At 45.1% G+C, this 17,241-nt stretch overlaps 1 protein-coding gene and 3 long non-coding RNA genes across 14 annotated transcripts in view; 3 read left to right on the top strand and 1 right to left on the bottom strand.

Moving 5' to 3' along the window:
• LOC130707391 (uncharacterized) overlaps nt 1–6,975 on the top strand; it is a 64,164-nt gene extending 57,189 nt beyond the window's left edge. The window contains exon 4 of the long non-coding RNA XR_009007286.1: nt 6,885–6,975. This is a non-coding gene — a long non-coding RNA (uncharacterized LOC130707391). The remainder of the gene's footprint in view (nt 1–6,884) is intronic.
• TENM2 (teneurin transmembrane protein 2) overlaps nt 1–17,241 on the bottom strand; it is a 1,017,264-nt gene that overhangs the window by 44,835 nt on the left and 955,188 nt on the right. For all 11 annotated transcript variants that reach the window (XM_007171390.3, XM_007171391.3, XM_057541632.1 and 8 more), the window contains 2 exons: nt 12,465–12,640; nt 10,686–10,921 (listed from right to left, as the gene is read on the bottom strand). In XM_007171390.3, the coding sequence (XP_007171452.2) occupies nt 10,686–10,921; nt 12,465–12,640 (412 nt within the window). The remainder of the gene's footprint in view (nt 1–10,685; nt 10,922–12,464; nt 12,641–17,241) is intronic.
• LOC114236396 (uncharacterized) lies at nt 6,978–9,349 on the top strand. The gene is made up of 4 exons (XR_003622366.2): nt 6,978–7,065; nt 7,767–7,846; nt 8,872–9,014; nt 9,259–9,349. It is a non-coding gene; the product is annotated as an uncharacterized LOC114236396 (long non-coding RNA).
• On the top strand, nt 10,303–12,121 carry LOC130707392 (uncharacterized). The gene is made up of 3 exons (XR_009007287.1): nt 10,303–10,480; nt 10,740–10,931; nt 11,331–12,121. It is a non-coding gene; the product is annotated as an uncharacterized LOC130707392 (long non-coding RNA).

The raw sequence follows: 17,241 nt of genomic DNA, 5'->3' as shown, positions 1-17,241 counted from the left end.
TAATGTCTGTCTTTTGTCCTGCTGCTCTCAACTTTCTTTATCTTTGACTTTTGACAATGTTGACTGCCATGTGTCTCAGTGTAGTCCTAATGGGTTCAACCTATTTGGGGTCGTTTGGGCCTCATTGATCTGGATGTCCATTTCTCTTTTTTTTGGCTTGGGAAGATTTCAGCCATTATTGCTTTAAGTATACTTTCTGTTCCTTTCTCTTTCTCTTCTGGAATTCTCATAATGCAAATATTCTTTTTTTTTTTTTTTCTTTTTGCAGGGGTGGGGGGCTTGTGTCTCATAAGTGCAAAGGCTTTCATTGCTGTTTTTCTTTTCTTTTCTTTTTTTTTTCTTTTTTGCTCCTCTGACAGGATAATTTCAACTGCCCTGTCTTCCAGGTTGCTGACTTTTTTTTCTTCTGTATTGAGTCTGCTTTTGAAGCTCTATATTGAATTCTTCAGTTTAGTTATTGTATTTTTCAGCTCTAGAATTTTTTCATGGTTTTTATTTTTGTTCAACTTCTTGTCATGTTCATGAATTGTTTTCCTAATTTCATTTGTCTGTGTGTTCTTGCAGTTCACTAAAGTTCTTTAAGAGGACTATTTTGAATTCTTTGGCTGACAGTTCATAGATACTCATTTAAGTAGGGTCAGTTACTGAAGTTCTCTTAGTTTCCTTTGGTGGTGTCATATTTCCCTGATTTTTCATGAGCTTTCATTCCTTACATTGGTATCCGTGCATTTGAGTAAGTGGTCTCTCTTCTAGACTTTGTAGGTTTGCTTTGGTAGAGAGAATTCTTCGCCAGTTAGCTCAGTTTTAGTTTCTGCAACTGTCTGCTGATAACGACCTTGAGCAGGTGGGGCTTGCTATCAGGGTCTATTTTTGAATGAGGCAACTGCCTGAGCTCTGAGGGCAGGGGTGGGAGGGTGTGCTGCTGACTGAGAACAGTTGGATAGGACTCTTGTCTTGGTTCCCTGCCTAAGTGAGGCTGTAGGATGGGCTCTGCAGTTGCCTGGGTTCTCTGGTCAGGCTTACTAGACCATTGGGCCTGGGTACTGTACTTAGCAGTAGGTATCTGCCCTGCCCTAGTGGGGCAGCAGAATGGAATCCAGGGTCTGCATGGCTTGTTTCAGGACTTGAATTTGGGAAGAGTGTATACTGAATTCCCTCTCCAGACGGGGGCTACAGGTTTTGCTCTGCAGATGGGAAAAGCCATGGACTGTGCTCTCTGTTCAAGTGCCACTGTAAGCAGGGCAGATGGATGGGCTACATAGCTTCCCATGTGCTGTGGTTAGGTTCCTTGGTTGGGTGGGCTGAAGCCTATAGTCAGCAGTGAGTGGGGCTACAAATTAGTTTCCCTGCTTGCGTGCAGTGGAAAGACTAGCTCCAAGGTTTTGTAAGGCTATCATCTGTTTGTGATCTTGATTCAAACCAACCCCTGCCCCAAGTTCCCTGGCCAAATAGGGCCACTGGCTTTGCTCTGCAGGCTGTCAGCTCTGCCTGCCCACCTCTCTGTTCGAGCTTGCTGTGCTATACAGCCTCTACGTGTTCCCACTAGTCCCACTGGCCAGTCAGGGTGGGGAGACACACTCAGCAGCTGGTAGGCCTATGATCCGCTCCCATGCCTGGGTGGGGCAGGAGGGTCCATTTCAGGCATCTCCCAAATTTTCTGAACAGGCTTTCTGGTTGGAAGGGGCTGAGAGCTACACTTAGCAGCAATGGGGCTGTGAATGAACTCCCCCTGTCTGGGCATATCAGGGGAACCCTCCATGCCTGGTACTGATTTTGCTCTGGGGCAATCAGTTCTGCCTGCCTGCCTCCTGGCTTGAGCATTACTGGGTTACCATGCCTTGGAGGGGGAAGTGGGCAGATCAGCCTCCAGAGCTGGCAAAACTCCTCGTTTGAGGAGCTGGCTTGCACCCTGCCAAGTTCCCTGCTCAGACTGACTTGGTTCTGCAGCTGAGCAAAGCTGCTGGTTGGGATTACTACCTGGGCGCTGCAGGGAGGGACTCGGTCTACCGAGATCTGAGTGCTGGTTGTTGCAAGCCCCTCCCCCTTTCTCCATCAGGATCAGCTTCCCAGTGGTTGAGCCCCGCAGATTCTCCTGCAGTCCCTGTGGGGTGATACAGGAGTAGCCGCTCTCACAAAGCAGCTCACAATGCTGGGGGGTCCCAGATGTTGCCCACGTGCTCTCTCTTCCCACTAGTGGAGCTGTGTTGGCCTGGGGGAGGGGCAATGCAGTCAGCATGCAGCTGCTCCTGTTACCCTTCTGATACCCATGTCTTGATCTCTGTGGTGCAAGGCGTTGGGGGGGGGGGTGGGTGCTGGGGGGTGGCTCAGCCTCACCCTGTGTTCTAGGATGCTCTTGGTGGTTTCCTGTCCATGAATCCTTGTTAGCTGCTGTGCTTATGAGGGCAAAGTCAGGGATGACCTATGTTCCCATCTTGGTGATGTCGCCGAGTTAACTTTTGAAATACATAATTTCTATAAAAATGCCTGATCCTTCTAATACTTAAATATAATAAATTCACCGGAAGCTGAGTCAAGGAGTTCAGGCCAGCCGTATAATCTAGTCAAATATCTTTAATTGTGAGGGTCCCTTTATTAAAGGGGAGGTGCCTGGGCTACAGGGTTCGAGATCTTGGAGGGTCTGACAGGCATGCTCATCTCTTCATAGGCACCTGCCCCCGACTTCAGAGTGTGCAGGAGCTTTCATTTAGCCACACTGTTCTCTTATTCCGAATTCCACCTAAAAATATTTAAATTAACCTTCAGGCTTCCTGGAGAACATAAAAGTTATTTTGAATTATTTTCACTGCCAGGATCAGCAGAATTCCCTTCCCAGCCAGCTCAGTAGGTATTCAGTGATAGAGAAACCAGGTTTTAAATTAATACAATTTTGTGTTTGTAAGGAAGCCATTATTTTTAATCATTGGGCATTTTCCTCAGCCTGGCTTCCCCAGTTAATAAAACTCAGCTATTTAGCATGGTTTTTATTTTTGCAGAGGGCAGACTTTGGGAAGTAGTTTCCCGATGTGGAATCTCCCTCCAGAATGTTTTGATCTCTCCAGGCACACGCCTGTCACAAGGAGCCTTGTAAAAAAAACCCTGAGAAAAGGAAACGCTGTCATTAAAATGGCCCTGCTGGGCCTATAACTGGTGACTCTAACTTAGCTTGAGGGGCAATGTCGGGAGCTGGCGAATCGAGAAACTGGAAAGAGGAAGTTAACACTGGGCTGGATCCTCTCCTGGAAATGGTGCTGTAGCACAGCAGGAGAGACCTCAGTTAGACTTACAGCAGAATCCCTTGCTCATCCCACTTCGTGTCTGGGAAACCCAGAAAAGATTAGTGAGGGAGGGCAAGAGAGTCTCCATGTCTGGCAATGCTGAAAAGCAGAACTCCCCGCTTGGAGAGTTTAGTTATTCACCCACCCAGAGGAAAAGCCTGGCCTAGATGACATCTTTATTTCCTTTCTGGGTCAGTCCTCTGGGATTTAAAAAGCAGCTCCCAGACAAGACTCCATGCTATGATGGGATCAGGGCTGGAGCAGGCATAACAACTTGCTATAAATTTAATATTAGCTTAAATAATGCATAATTAGAAGGGTAGCCTCTGCAAACACATTAAGTAATGTATTCCCCAAGCAAACATGATTTTTGGATGATATGCTGTTTTGGATGGCGGTGAGGTAGAAAGGTGGAGAGACCTGAATTTGAGTTGCAGTTTTAACACTGATCAGTTTTGTCATTACAAAGCAGAACTTTCACTGGTCATGCCTCAGTTTCCTTATCTGTCATGAGCCTGTGAGCTCCTAGTGGGTAGAGACTTTATCTTATTTTTCTTAGTGTCTCTATTATTTTGGACCGTGCTTGGTGCTCAAACATTTGTGAGTAAGAGTGTTGAATCAGACCGAGTATAAGCACGCTGGCAGCTCTGATGATCTAAGCTCTACCATGAAAAACTGAGATGAGAAAATGTGAGCAGGACATTTGTGACTTCCAAGTATCTGAAAGGCTTCCTTCATTCTAAAGAGCAATTGGAGTCATTCTGGGAGGAACCCCCGAGACCTGGAATTAATAGACAGAGGTTGGAGGGAGAGGATTTTCATGATGTCAACTTAAAATCACATCCACTCATTCAGCATTGACTGAGCACCTACTCTGTGCTTGTTAATGTGATCAATATTTAAACTAGAGCAGGACAGTTAGGGCCCCTGACCTCATGACCTTACAGGTCAGAGCAGGATAAAGACACATGAACCAACAATGAAGAACATTCGTGTGGTGATGAGTAAACAGAGGAAGGCACTACGGGAACGGAGGAGGGACACGGAGCCAGAACTGGACGGACGAGGCCAGTTTCCCAGAGGAACTGCTGCCTCAGTGGGGCCCAAAGTATGAGACTTCACAGGTGAGGGCAGGAGATGAATCAGGGAGAATATTCCAGAGGGGGCGGTCAGCAGGTGAAAGCTCGGGTGGTAAGCAAGGGCCCTGCCCAGGCAGAGAACCTCACTTCCGATGCTGTGGGAGTGTTCTAGTGGGGGCAGGCGGTCCATGGGCAGGGACGTGGCAGAGAGGAGGGGTGTCTGATATGGAGCCCAGACGACCTGAACGGACTTGGACTTGTCATCCTGCAACCTGAACTTGTAGAAGTCAAGTATGTTGCGTGTCTCCTAGCCTCTCAGAAGCAGGGAAGGCAGTCCAGCCTGCAGATGAATGCTCCTTTGTGTTCAACAGTGGGTACATCTGGGGAGGACGTCTGTTTCTAAGATCCTTAGCAGCACCAGTCAGGCCCCAATCCCTTGACCTCACCCCCCCCACCCCCCAGCTAGTCTGCTCCCACTACACTGGCTCATGTTCTGCCTCAGGGCCTTTGCGCATGCTGGTATCGTAGCACAGGAGGCTTTCTTGCCATTCCATTCCTGAAAATTTCCTACTCTTCATTCAGTTCTCAGCCCAAATGTCATCTTCCTAGAGTGGCCTTAACCTAAATCAGACATTCCCTGTTATCTCAACCATTTTTTTTTTTTCCAGAGCACCCATCACCATTTCTTTACACTATTTGTAACTTTTTTTTTTAAATTAATTTATTTTATTTATGGCTGTGTTGGGTCTTCGTTTCTGTGCGAGGGCTTTCTCTAGCTGTGGCAAGCGGGGGCCACTCTTCATCGCGGTGCACGGGCCTCTCACTATCGCGGCCTCTCTTGTTGCGGAGCACAGGCTCCAGACGCGCAGGCTCAGCAATTGTGGCTCACAATTGTGGCCCAGTTGCTCCGCGGCATGTGGGATCTTCCCAGACCAGGGCTCGAACCCCTGTCCCCTGCATTGGCAGGCAGATTCTCAACCACTGCGCCACCAGGGAAGCCCTGTAACTTATTTGATTATTATCTGTTTCCCCTTGCTACGGCATAAAGCTCCATGAGGGTCTTTCCACTTTTCCATCGCACCAATCAAAACAGCAAGCAAGTCATCCGAAAGTAATGTTTGCTTGGGGGATACCTTGTTGAATATATTTTGCAGAGGCTTACCCTTCCAATTATATATTATTTAAGCTAATATTACATTTATAGCAAGTTCTGCCTGCACGAGCACTGCTCAGGATTCAGTGTCTTGTCTGTCCACTAACATACACTCAGTGCCTCGTACAGTGCCAGGAACAGAATAGGTGTTTGAAAAAATAAAACGTTGGTTGGTGTAGAATGAATGCACTGTGGCAGGAAGGGCTGATAAAATTCAGGCTCTTGTGATGACTGCATATGTTAACAGACCTACCTGAGTGGGTTCCGTGCAGAACTGAGTTCACGTGCGTGTGTTCACAGACACACATGCACACCCGCCTCCCACCTTGTTCCTGCGTCACTGTCATTTGCCACAAAAGTAAAAGTAACACAAGCCAACGTGTAATTGCAATGTCATATTAATCATACAGAAACCAAAACAAAATTACTAACTCCCACTTCCTGGAATACTAATAACACTAATACCAATATCATGATGGAAGATTATCTGGGAAGCAATTTTCCTTTTGTTCTGCTACCTACACATGTAGCTGTTTCTTGCTTTTGCAATCTCTATGTAAATCATAATCAGGAGGAAATATCCTAGAGGGTGGTTATATGCCTTCCTTATCAGAGAGAATCATGGGCACTAAACCCATCTTAGGAAAGAGCAGAAGTTTTAAATCTTAACAGGAGGAGGTGGTTTCAGTTCTCTCTTCCAAAAGTCTAGAAAAAAGTCTTGCTGGAGGGGAGGAGCATTAATGCATTAAGAGGTCCTCAGGACCAGAAGTTTGCTTTATGATTAGGCTTTGGAGGGAGGGAGGATGAAGAATATACCTGGGGGTGTATGAGTGTGATTTAACCATCTCTTCCTTCTTTGGGCGTAGCACCCCCTTTCTCTAAGGTTTCCCCATCTAGGAGTTTTTACTGAGATGTCCGTCACAAGAGGCACGTGTCCACGTGTGACCCAGCCAATCACAGACCCCCACCTGCCTGACCAGTGATTGGCCCAGGGGTGTGACTGCCATTCCATCTGTGCCAGGCCATTCAGAGTTCTTCCAAGGGATTTTAGATTTTAATTCTGTAAGAGATTGCCTCCTTTTCCCCCTGGGTCACTAAGCTGAACTGGTATATCAGCCTGGAGTCATCTTTAGCCAAGTCTGCCTGACTCCCCGGGTGAAGAGGTCACCAGTCGAATGTAGGGGTAAATTAGGCTAAAAGTGTCAAGGGAAACATTGCTAAGAGATGGAAGGGGGCCGAGAGAAGGATGTCAACCTGATATCATTTGAGCTGGTGAAGTCGCTAAGGCTAGCTCCTCCCTGGTAGGGGCCTGTGAGGCAAGACAATGCATGCCCTTTTTAATTGAGCTAATTTGAGTGCACTTCCTGTCTCTTGCAGTGGAAGGATCCCTGACCGATACGGAGGCATTTATGCACTAAGCATGTTCCAAGGAGGCGCCTTAGAAGGGGGCATGGTCATCATACCTTCCTTTGTCACCCACTGTCTGAATGCCCATCCCATGGCACTTGTCACCAGGGATACAGCGGTGAGATGGGCCTCGTGCTCATGGAGCTTACAGGTACCCTGATGGAACAGCTTTGTGAGTTTTTTGAAGGCCAGAGGAAACAGGAAAGGGTGGTGGGTGGTGAGGGCCCTGAGGGAGGGGGACTCTTTCAAGTGAGATTCCTGGAGAAATCCTTGGGAGGCATAATGAAGACCTTCCCTACTTTGAGTCTGGGCACGGACAACCACTTGAGATTTTGCCAGAGCAACAAAGCCATAAAGTTTTTGGTGGAAGGGGGTGGCCACGGTCCATCCATCCACCATTTTACATTTCACCAGCCTTTATGTAAGAGCTGCTGACGCGTTCCTCACCTGAGAGGTGCCCTTGGCTGGAATGCTGGAAGAAGGGGTACCTAGTTTCACTGGGTACCGTTCTATGGTAATATCTTCACCGAGATTTTCGGTAAACTCCAGGGGTGCTCAGAGCCTTAAGCCCTCACGTCACTCAACTGGCCAGACTGCCAGGAGCTTGCCAGTCCCTGGGAAAAGTCAGGCGATTTGCTTCAATGCACGAGACCCTCAGTTACCACACCAGAGATGTTCTCCAAATCCCTTGTTATCCACGGGGGGTGGGGAGCAACAATTACATGGTGCTGGTTCAGTGGTAGCACCTGCAAGTTCTTTCAGTTTCTTCCCCGTTGCAAGTGGCAGCACTGGGGCTGTCAGAATCTCACACCTCTGTCTTGGGGTTCAGTTCCCTGCCTCTTTCCTTCACAGAGCCTGGCAGGCCAGCCCCTGAAGTCGGAGGGCTTCTCGGCTTCCCAGTCTACATCATCATGGAAGGGGGCCCTTAAAAGGTGAGCATGACACAGCAACCCTGCTAGCTGCCAAATCCTGTTAACTGTGTGTGCTAAGTAGCTCTCAGATGTCCCTCTGTCTTCTCTGCTAATGATTTCGTTTCTTGTTTGGATTACCCCTCTCCTCCTATCCTGTCCCCGTCTGATCTATCTTCCTCTGCACCTGAGGAAGCCTGAGAGGTCTTTCTAACGCGACAAATCCCAACACATCGCTCTGCTAACCAAACCCTGGAACAGCCCCGCCACTGTCCTCAGGATAAATGCCAGCCTAGCAAAATATGCCCTTCCCACCCTAACCCTGACCAACTCTCTGGCCACACTGAGTTAGTTTTCTGAAATGACCTTCCTTTTCTTTTGGACCTCTCTGCCTTTTTACAGGCGACACTCTGTCTGATCACCCCTTGCTGATATCTTTGCCTGGCTAATTCCTACTGCTCTGTAGAGCTGATTCCAACTCTTCTGTGAAGCAGCCCTCAGCCCTGATCGGGATGGCAGGGACCCTGCTATGTGGTCACCAAATCTCCTTTCATTGTCTTCTTAGGCATGCAGAAAGACACCATTTCCTGGGCTTCCTTGCAGTTAAGTTGAAGTCACCCCACTGTGTTCTCACCAGGGAGGATGGCAGTGATGCCTGCCACGTCTAGCTCTGCTCATTAAGCCCTGATTTCAGGGCTTATTTGTTCACATTTGTTAACCGATCACACCCCATCCTCTCCTGACTGATACAATGACGTACCCCTTCCCTTGAAATCCTGGCCTCTGGGATAGCTCACGTCACACGACTCACATGTGACACTCTACTTTCCCTCTCTACCTTCTCCCACCTGCTCCCTGGCAATTTCCAGGAGTTGCTTTTATTTCATTCACTAAACGATTTATGAATTGAATTAAAATAAATGAGATGCAAATAAATTCCAGGCTTTCTCCCTCATTTTCAAATTACATTTTCAGTCCACTCAACCTGTTATAATCTCATAGTGATTTTCATTTAAGAGAGCTAAATGGATATGTGATTATTGTTACAGGAACTAACACCAGACAATTAAATGTTGAGGTGTTGATAGATAAAGCTGTGTTTCGATTTGCATAAACATGATGCCAGCAAATCTAACCCTGGCAGAAATTCAGTTATGAGACTTGCGCGCCTAACTTCTGCTAATTACCACGAGTGAGTACCATTATTACGGTTTTTAATATTCAGAGTTCGGATTATAGCCATTTTAGTTTAGGGCTGCATTTATCTTTATTTTGAAAACTTTTAGTCAAAATGCATCACTGATTTATCAGAGAAAAGGCACGATTACTATTTCTAATCAACTTCTATGGTGCAGTGTATCGAAAATCAATTATACAGCCCTGAAATCCAGTCATTAAGGATTTAGCTACTAATCTCATTTCATTTTTGTCTTTAGGAAGATACTGCAGCTTGCAACTCTGCAGATACCAGCAGAGGAAGAAAAACATGGGAGACTGCTGATAACCTAATGTGGAGAATTAAACTCCAACTAGACAAAGGCGAGGGTGGAATCTTAACATGGAGTGGCCTGGCTCTGCAGGGAGGTCACCTGGGCTGGCTGGATTTCAACCCAATAACACGGCAGAAGTTATGACCCAGGTTTTGTTGAGGGTGAGCCTTCTAATCTCAGGAATTCCAAAGCCAAGCATGTGTTAAACGTTGCATTGTTTACCGTCTTCCTGGTGAGTATCTCAATCTGCAATGATCTTATCTGTTAGTTGACATTTTATCTGCGGCCCCTGTTGTGCTCTGTAGCTCCAGCGCATAGCACAGTGCCTGGCTCCTAGTTAGGTGTTCAGTAAATAGGTGCTGACTTTGACGAAGACCGAGATCCCGAGGCTTCTCCCCAGTGCGAGGGAGAGCCTGATGGTAAGAACCAGTCCCTCTGATGCCACGTAAGTGAACAGAGCAGGAACCAGATTATCTGGATGACTGTTGCTCTAATCAGGAAGCTAGCTGTGAGGCCTGCTGGTTAAGAATCCTGGCAAGTGAGACAGACAGACAGAACTGGGGCTGAGTCCTGGCTTTGCTGTTTGTTTGCTAGCCGCTGTACCCTTGGACCGGTTATTTAGTGTCCCAGAGCCTCTGTTTCCTCATCTGAAAAAGGGAGATAATAACACCTACTCCCACAGGGCTCTTGAAAGTAAGATAATACAAGTAAAGCATTTAACGTAGTCCTATCATAAAAGAAGTCCTCAATAAATGTTATATATTGGTTTTTAAAGTTGTAACTTGTGGGTAAGTTACCTAGTCTGGGGAAGCTAGAGTTGGTTAAAACTTCCTGCTGCAGTTTGCTTGTTACTTCCTCTTAGGAAGCCTTCCCTGATGCCTGCAGGCTGGATAGTAGCGCCTCCTCTGTGATCTCACCAAGCCCTGGATGTTCCTCTCTCTTCTCACTTAACCCATCGGATTATCCTGAGGTTTATACATTCTACTGGACTGTCCACTCCTGGAGCGTAAACAGCACATTATAAAACTCAGTATTTAGCAAACCAAAACCACACAGTAGCCATGGGCACCAATTCATTTGTTGAGCTGGGCAAACAAACAGTGAAAGTTGACAGAGAAGATAGTGAGTGTGAAAAGAAGACCAGAGGGATCTCTGCTTATAGCGTAAGGTAAGTCCCCAGCTTTTCTAGTCCTAGGAAATGCAGAACGTTCTCCCCGAGGTCTAAGTCCCAGCGGGATGTGGCTCACGTGTCTCTTCCAGGGAAGAGAGGAAGGCGCAATGGAGGCTTGGGAAGTGGGAGATGGCCTCAGCTCTGGAGAAAAGGGGGGTGTCCCCTACCACTTTGTGGCGACAAGTTGGGTGGAACGACTTACCCGGAGCTTCCTGCCAAAGATGGTAACTTTGCCTTTAATCTGTTCCTTTCTTAGGCGCCACTCGATGGAGTTCAGGCCATTCTCCATGGGCAGAGAGATGTTGCAGCGCCCAATGGTGGGGGTGATGGTGCCCGCTAGGACGTGGGGCTCGCTGTGGAAGCTGACGCCCATCCCGTTGGCGTACATCACCCGCAGGGTACCGTTGTTGCAGAGCTGGTAGCTGTTCCGCACTTGATCTGGAGAAATGTAAGTGGGGGGCGGGAAGAGGGAAATAAATTATCCACTCTGTTAGTCACGAGAGAACAGAACCCCTATTTTTATAGGTTTCCATGGTACTTTGCAGCTGTCAGTGTAAGGCTGCCTTCAATTAGCACAGACGCAATGTTAAGGTGAGTAGCAGAGATGCCACTGATCCACAGAAAGAAAAACATTATTAATATGTGGCACTCCAGAAATAATTATGCTGTGATATTTTTCTTTTACTCACAGAAGACTATGAATAGTACATTTAAAGACGCCTCTTGCCTACACAATTCGTGTCAATCAAATCCCTGATCTTTAACATATATATTTTAGCTTAAATGGAACAAAATAAAGGAAAACTACTTAAAAAAATCTTTTTTTCTCCTTTCGCCTACTATCTAGAGGCTGATGGTCTACCATAGGTTAGCTCCACTGCAAATCAAGTCTAGGATTCTTTGAGAAAACAAAGAGAAAAAGCAACCTTCCTGCCCCTCATGCATTCGCTGCTGACTCCACCGTGATGCCATCTCCACTCCAGAGGACTCTGAAGAGACTCAACTAGCACGAGGGAGACCGAGCCAGTGGGTGCTGATAACGTACGTGTGTGTCTTCCCAAATGGAATCTACGCTAGTCAATCAGACTTCTGACCTTTTCCTTTATCGAAAAGTTCCAGGTAGGAAATGTGAGTCGGAGACTCCTTTTATAGATACGATGCTTCCTGATTATTTGGGCAGAGGAGTCCAGCTGGCCTGGCCTCTGAGGCGCTGGCTTTTGGGGTAGTGTGCACCGGTCACGACCGCAGCCATCGTGCAGAAGGACAAAATCTACATCATTAATCATCTGGCAGAGCAGAAACAGAGTCATGGAAACAGGCTCTGTCGTGGGATAAATAGTCCAGCAATGACACCATTTATCTACTGAGAGGACACGTTTATCCTCGGCCAGTGGGCTAGCCCACTGACATTATATCTTCATTACCTGCGCAATTCCTTTTCTTGCCAGTCTGTGTGCTCTTGTCCTGGACTGTATGTCATGTCGAACAGCAAGAGTAACCACGAGGTGGTCAGAAACCTTTGAGGTCTTGGCAAGGGACTGCTAAAAGGCTCTGTGACTGTAACAAACAACCCACTCATCACACAAACGCTTGGAAGAAAGGGAGAATCAGAATGGGACCAAAAAAAAGGTGGGCTCAAGAGACTAAAACCACCTTTGAGAAGGTAACTGTGTGTGTTGGGTTGGTAGGGAGTGCTGGTGATGGAGAGGTGGGGGCAGAGTACAGAGGGATGAAGGTTTTCACATAAATATGTAGACATTTCCAAATATCCAGCCATTTGGTTTGGTATCGATGACATTCTCCTGCATCTGATTAAGTCCTTTTCTACAAGACTGACCTCTTGTAGAGTTAGTTTGCTATGGACTAAAACAGCAAGCTGAGAGGTGGGAGGTCTCTGGAAGTCCTCCCAGGCTTGGTAACTCACACCTACCTCTGGCCTTGGCTGAGTCTGGGGGTGAGGTGTGTGAGGGGTGGGGCTTACCTTGTACCACTGTGTAGGAGGCCTCCACAGAAGACAGGTTGGTAATGACAGTGACATCGTCGTCACGGTTGGAGTTCTCAATGTCAATGGTGATGGATTTCTCCATTTCCCGGTGTAGGCTGGTCACCACCCCGGTGGGGCGTGTCACATTGGTTAGGCGGCCCTCGTGGTCATAGCTGGAGAACAGACACACTGGTTAGAAACACAGTTCCTGGGACTGAAGGCTTCCCCAACACTCAGAACCACACAAGGGACAGACTCACTCATGGTGCCAGAGAAAGAGAAACGGGAAGGTGGGGTGGCCAGGTGGTGCAGCACGCTGGGGCTCCTCGTCACAATCATCAAAACTCCAGCCTGCCCTGAGAAACGGTGATGCTTTTTTCTACTACCCACACTACCCACTGATAGATACACCTGAAAACATACATTTCACCTTAGGCAGGGGGTACTTAATTAATTATGCTTTCCCAAGTTAGTTAGTGAGAACAGCAACTTTATGCTCAGCTTTATGCTCTTTCTTTAATTTGTGTTTCACAAATTAAAGAGGACTGAATAATGAACAAATAAAATCTGAACAGACCAATTACGAGTAAGGAGATTGAATCAGGAATCAAAAACCTCCCACCAAACAAACAAAAGTCCAGGCTCACTCGGCTTCACTGGTGAATTCTGCTAAACATTCAAAGAAGAAGAATTAATACCAATTCTTTTCAAACTTTTCCAAAAAATAAAGGGGAGGGAACACTCCAAAGTCATTTTACAAGGCCAGCATTACCCTGATACCAAAACCAGCTAGGGACACTGCAAGAAAAGAAAATTACAAGCCAATGTCTCTCTCTAAACATAAATGCAAGAATCCTCAACAAACAAACAAAATATTAGCAAACCGAATTCAACAGTACATTAAAAGGCTCATACACCATAATTAAGTGGAATTTATTCTAGGGAATGCAAGGATGGTTCACATTGGCAAATTAATCAATGTGAAATACCACATTAACAAAATGAAGGAACAAACCGTATTATCATCAACTGAATAGATGCAGAAAAAATTCGACAAAATTTACGAGAAAAACTCTCAATGACGTGGGTATAGAGGGAACATAACTCAACATACTAGAAGCCCACAGCTAACATCATATGCAATGGTAAAAAGCTGACTGACTGACAGACAGCTTTTCCTCTAAGATCAGGAATAAGACAAAGGATGCCACTGTATTCAACATAGTATTGGAAGTCTTATCCAGAGCAATTAGGCAAGGGAAAAAAGGCATCCAAATTAGAAAGGCAGAAGTTAAACTGTCAGTCATTATTTGTATATGACAACATATTACATAGAGAAAACCCTAAAAACTTCACCCAAAAATCTGTTGGAATAAATAAATTCATTAAAAGCTGCAAGATACAAAATCAATATATAAAACCTGTTGTGTTTCTATACACTAATAAGCTACCAGAAAGAGAAATTTCTAAAAAACCATTTATAATTGCATCAAAAAAAGAATAAAATACCTAGGAATAAAGTTAACCAAGGGGCAAAAGGCCTGTATACTGTTATAAGACACTGATGAAAGAACTCAAAGACTACACAAATACATGAAAAGATAGGCCATGCTCATGGATTGGAAGAATTGTCCATATTACTCAAAGCAATTCCCTATATGGCATTCTTCACAGAAATAGAACAAACAAACACTCCTAAAATTTGTACGGAACCACAGATATCCAACTAGCCAAAGTAACCTTAAGAAAGAACAAAGCCAGAGGCATCAGGCTCCCTGATTTCATCTGGTGTGGCACTGGAATAAAAAACAGCCACACAGACCAATGGAACAGAATCGAGAGCCCAGATATAAACCCACACATACATGGTCAATTAACTTATGACAAAGGAGCCTAGAATATACAATGGGGGAAAGGACAGTCTCTTCAAAACGTGGTGTTGGGAAAACTGGACAGCCACATGGAAAAGAATGAAACACTATCTTATGCCACTCACAAAATTAACCCAAAGGGATGAAAAACTTGACTGTAAGACCTGAAACCATAAAACTCCTAGAAGTAAATATAGGCGGTAAGCTCTGTGACATTAGTGTTCGTGATTTTTGTTTGTTTGTTTTGCATTTGACACAAAAGCAAAGGCAATAAAAGCACAAACCAACAAGTGGGATTATATCAGCTAAAAAGCTTTTGCCCAGCAAAGAAAATCATCCAAAAAATAAGGCACGATACTGAATGAGAGAAAATATTTGCAAATCACCTATCTATCTATCTGATAAAGGAAGAATATCCAAAATATATAAAGAATTCATACAACTCAATAGCAAAAAATGCAAAAATTTGATTATAAAATAAGCAGAGGATCTGTATAGACATTTTCCCAAAGAAGACCCACAGATGGCCAACAGGTACATAAAAAGATGCTCATCATCGTTAATTACTAGAGAAATAATACAAATCAAAACTCCAATGAGGTACCACCTCACACCAGTCAGTCAGAACGGCCATCACCAAAAAATTTACAAACAATCAATGCTGGAATGCGTGTGGAGAAAAGGGAACCCTCCTACACTGTTGGTGGGAATGTAAATTGGTGCAGCCACTATGGAAAACAGTACGGAGGTTCCTCAAAAAACTAAAAATAGAGTTACCATATGATCCAGCAATCCCACTCCTGGGCGTATAGCTGGACAAAACTATACATGCACCCCTATGTTCAAAGCAGCACGATTTACAATAGCCAAAACACGGAAGCAACCTAAATGTCCATCGACAGAGAAATGGATAAAGAAGATATGGTACATATATACAGTGGAATACTACTCGGCCATAAAAAAAGAATGAAATAATGCCATTTGCAGCAACATGGATGGAACTAGAGATTATCATACTAAGTGAAGTAAGCCAGAAAGACCACATGATATCACTTATATGTGGAATCTAAAATATGACACAAATGGACCTATCCATGAAACAGAAACAGACTCGTAGACCTGGAGAACAGACTTGTGGTTGCCAAGGGGAAGGTTGGGTGAGGGAGGGAAGGATTGGGAGTTTGGGATTAGCAGATGCAAACTGTTATATATAGGATGGATAAACAACAGGTCCTACTGTATAGCCCGGGAAACTACATTCAATATCCTGTGATAAACCATAATCGAAAAGAATATATATATGTATGTAAAACTGAATCACTTTGCTGTACAGCAGAAATTAACACAACGTTGTAAATCACCTATACGTCAATAAAATAAATTTTAAAAGGTACAGATTTTCGGTTATAAAATAAATAAGTCATGGGGATGTAATATACAGCACGGTAACTATAGTTAATAATACTGTATTACCTATCTGAAGGTTGCTAAGAGAGTGGAACCTGAAAGTTCTCATCACAAGTAAGACATTTTTTGTAACTATATGGTGACAGACGTTAACTAGACTTACTGTGGTGATCATTTCACAATATATACAAATACTGAATCATTATGTTGTACCCCTGAAACTAATATAATGTTATATGTTAATTTTACCTCAATAAATAAGAAAATTAAACAATTCTACGTGTATTGATATAGGGTGCTTAGTGTCCCCAGCTCTTGCTGCCAAGTAGGGACAATGTGAGGAGTGTATTCTAGGAGCCCTAGGCAGTGATTTAATTCCAATCCACTGTATTACCTGGACACCTACAACGTATAGATTGCTGCGCTTCATTGTGAGATAAACAGTAGGAACTGGAGATTCTACTTTTGGGGAAGGGCGGATTGGGGTTGAGACCAGACTCTCAGGGGAGAGAGGGAGAAAAATAGATCTTTAACTTTCAAGGAAGATTCTGCTTCCGATACCCATGGAGTATCTCCAGATTCAGGTCTCTTTGCAAATAAGTCTGCACATCCTGGCAAGGAGTTACGAGTTCCAGTAATGGGACCTCACGGCGACCCAGTGGAACCAGTCCTGCCTTGACTCATGTGGGGCTGGAGGCTGCGTCTGACTCATTTCTTCAACGTCTATTCACTGAGTTCCTACTATGTGCCAGGCACTGTTCAAGGCTCTGGGGACACGGCTAGGAACAAAATGGATGAAAATCCTCGCCATCATGATGTGTGCAAGCTAGATGGAGAGAGTCAAAATAAACTGAAGTCTAAACTATAGTGTATGTTACACACTATTGCTACTAGGTATAAAAGAGATAACTAATGAGAACCTACTGTATAGCACAGGGAACTCTACTCAGTGCTCTGTGGTGACCTAAATGGGAAGGAAATCCAAAAAAGAGGGGATATATGTATACGTATAGCTGATTCACTTTGCTGTACAGCAGAAACTAGCACAACATTGTAAAGCAACTATACTCCAATAAAAATACAAATATATAGAGTATGTCAGATGGTGACAAGTGGAAAGGATTAAAATCAAGGCGGGAGAAGAGAGAGCACGTGTAGTGGTGGTTGTAATTTTAAGTACAGTCCTGTGACTGTCAGGAATACAGGCCACTCCCTCCCAGTCCGAGAACTTAGCAGACACCACAGAACTTCCAGAAGGCATTCCCATGTCTGCTCCATTCCTGCCGAGCTCTCCGTGAGGCAGTTTCCAACACAAAGAGGAGGTGGGAGAAAGGTAACAGTTAAAGGGACCCATTCCAGGCCCCTTGAATTGCAGTGCCCGCTTATTCTAGGAAGTAACTCTTGAACCCTACTCCATGGAAAGGCAACTTCCATCCCTCCCTCCCTCCCTCTGATCCGATAATTCACTCCTTCCCCAGTTGCTTGGTTGGGAGGAG

The sequence above is a fragment of the Balaenoptera acutorostrata genome, chromosome 2, assembly GCF_949987535.1.
Source record: "Balaenoptera acutorostrata chromosome 2, mBalAcu1.1, whole genome shotgun sequence".
Classification (NCBI taxonomy): Eukaryota; Metazoa; Chordata; class Mammalia; order Artiodactyla; family Balaenopteridae; genus Balaenoptera; species Balaenoptera acutorostrata.
The sequence above is the reverse complement of the archived record's forward strand: the minus strand, read 5'-3'. Positions and strand labels throughout refer to the sequence as shown.